This window comes from Propithecus coquereli, unplaced genomic scaffold (assembly GCF_000956105.1).
Source record: "Propithecus coquereli isolate 6110/MARCELLA unplaced genomic scaffold, Pcoq_1.0 Scaffold27, whole genome shotgun sequence".
Taxonomy (NCBI): Eukaryota; Metazoa; Chordata; class Mammalia; order Primates; family Indriidae; genus Propithecus; species Propithecus coquereli.
The window spans coordinates 9,085,510-9,088,353 of record NW_012148285.1 but is presented as its reverse complement, the minus strand read 5'-3'; the positions used below and the strand labels follow the sequence as shown (position 1 = coordinate 9,088,353).

The window sequence follows — 2,844 nt, the reverse complement described above, 5'->3', positions numbered from 1 at the left end:
ATTTTATAACACATTAAAAAAATTGTAAAAGAATCTTTTGTGATCACATAAGGAAGGAGTGAGTCTCCATTATGTCTCCATTATATACGTGTGCAGTTAAGTTTTACAGCTTCCTAACATTCCCCAATATAACTCCATCTTCCAAAACGTCACACTTAAATTCACTCTCAAAATAAGCCAGACACAGAAAGAAAAATACTGTATGATCTCACTTATATGTGGAATCTAAAAAAGTTAAATACATAGAGGCAGAGAGTAGAATGATGGTTTCCTGGGTAGGAATGTGGGGGAAATGGGCAGATGTTGGTCAAAGGACACAAGGTTGCGGTTATGTAGGATAAATAAATCTAGAGATCTCATGTAGCGCGATGACTATAGTTAACAATACTGTATGGGATACTGTCAGTTTGTTTTTTTCTTTTGTTTTTGAGATAGTCTCACTCCGTTACCCTGACTAGAGTGCTGTGGCGTCAGCCTAACTCATAGCAACCTCAAACTCCTGGGCTCCAGTGATCACCCTGCCTCAGCCTCCGAGTAGCTGGGACTACAGGTACGCACCACCACACTCGGCTAGTTTTTTCTATTTCTGGTAGAGATGGGGTCTCGCTCTTGCTCAGGCTGGTTTCGAACCCCTGACCTCGAGCAATCCTCCCACTTCGGCCTCCCAGAGTGCTAGGATTACAGGCGTGAGCCACCATGCCTGGCCCCCGTCAATTTGTTAAAAGTAGATTTCAGGTGCTCTCACCACAACCAAAAAAAGGGGGTGACTATGTGGAGATAGATATGTTAATTTGCTTGGCTGTAGTAATCATTCACTATGTATATATATATATCAAAACATATTGTACGCCTTAAATATATGCAATTTTTATTTTATGTAAAATAATATTCACTCTCCACCTGTCTATCAGACCCCAGGAGGAAGGGAAAAAAATGCGTAAATTATGTGAATAGTCATCTCCGTCTCCTCCTGCACTAGAAAGCAAATGAGGTGGCTGCTTTACAGGTTATGCGTGGAAAATCAATGCATAAAGAAATAGGGCAACTGCTGCTATGCATTTGAGAATCAGATCATGGGCAGAGGTGCTACAGGAAATATTTTTATCTTAAGAGACCCTTAAGTAGAGCATTCACTTCTCTGGGACTGGTTCTCTATTGCTTAATAAAGATAATTATTTTTGAGATGATTGCTCATTCATCCAGGAGCAATTAGTTACTCATTTCTAACATTTTTAAATAGGCAAAGGTTCACCCAAGTAAACAACATTTATATTTCTATTAAAAACATGGCCATAGATCTTGCCAAATATGCCCTTCCTGATAGCAGTGGACTTGGCTAGCAGTTTCTGGTAGCATGACATTTAATCAATGTGCTCACTTTATAGTCAAAGAGACAGATGTTTCCCAAGGAAGCCTCAGCTCTTCAGTACAGTAATTACCAAGGGAAGAATTTAGGGGAAGACTGGCATTGGAGGAAACCTGCAAAGGTATTAACACCAGGATGAAGATGTCTACCGTGAAGTTCATTTAACATAACAATCCTCTAACATATTCCAAAGGTCTGTAACCGAATGAAATAGACGTTAGAAAAAGACAAGGAACTGAAACTCACAATAGCCACCTCTTGGACACAGATTTCAAAGACTCACTGTCAGACCAACCTGTGTTTTTAAATTCATCCTTTGAGAGTTCAGAGCTCATCTTCCTTAGTAAGAACATTAGCACGAAAATTGCCAAAGAAACTGTCAAGCTCAGGCCCAAACAGGTCCAGAGAATCGCATTTGTTCCTTTCACTGAATTGGTCACATCTTTATTAAAAGAACGTCAGAGAGATAATGAGCTGATAGCATAATATTCACATCAAGTATGGATTCTTTGCCATGCAATCCCCCTAATTCATCAGCATAGACTTTTAAATTCTAAATACCACTTAATTAGAAGCACTGACAAAAATCTATGTTGCTAATAGTGCTGAGAAAAACTGGGTTCGGTTTGGAATAATTACTTTGTTCCTGTAGACATTTTAATCATTGCCTTGTTTCTTTTCTCTTTTCGATTCAGAACATCTCACCATCCTTCCCGTAAGGTTTATTTTCTGAATAAACAGTCAATATAGAGAGCCTACTTCACACCAATGAAAAATCGTTCAAGCGGTATTACTTACTTGCATTACAATAACGCTGACAAATTAGAGGAGGAGTATCAGAACATCGGAGGTGACAAGGTTTGCAAGCATGCAGCAAACTGTCAAAATATTCATTTTGGAAACACTGCCGGGCCATCTGGAACATGATCGCAAAAAGAAACAAGGGAGCTACAGAAAGAACAGCGTGGAAGGACAAGCAAAATCTCGCCAAGGATTCCCCAGCAATGTAGCGACAGCAGCTAGAATTCCAGGAGAAAAAAGAACTTCACCTTGCTTTGTTGGTTCTTATGGGGGCTGCTTGCGGCGTGGCTAAGGATTTGAATATCCCCTCTAATTGAAGCTTTTGAGTTTGAGGCTTCGGGTGGAGTAAGAGAAGTGGTATAAATATCATGGCAAACTATACCTGAAACAGAAACTGCTAAATTTATAGAGGAAATTTCTCAGCCAGGTGATAGTTGCAAGATGTAGACAAGTCCGCAGCATCAAACAGAAGGCCCAGTAACCATTTTTAGATCATCTGTTTATAATCTTACTATGTGACAGGTCCGAGGGAGAGGGACAAGCTCTGTGCCCCTTAGGAACTTAAAATATAACAGGGAAAATAGAAATATACTCACATAACCACAAATGATGGTAGTAACTGACAGAATGTGAGAGAGGAAAGACAGTATCAAACATGACTACCAGGGTTTTTTTTG

General features: G+C 39.7%; 1 protein-coding gene across 1 annotated transcript in view; it reads right to left on the bottom strand.

Annotated features, from left to right (window-relative positions):
• The window catches only part of TNFRSF17 (tumor necrosis factor receptor superfamily, member 17), a 4,306-nt gene extending 1,875 nt beyond the window's left edge, over positions 1-2,431 (bottom strand). Inside the window, exons 1-2 of the mRNA XM_012647614.1 lie at positions 2,165-2,431; positions 1,662-1,808 (exon numbers count right to left, since the gene is read on the bottom strand). Coding sequence (XP_012503068.1) covers positions 1,662-1,808; positions 2,165-2,291 — 274 coding nt within the window. The 5' untranslated portion in view covers positions 2,292-2,431. The remainder of the gene's footprint in view (positions 1-1,661; positions 1,809-2,164) is intronic.
• Positions 2,432-2,844: the final 413 nt, after the last annotated feature.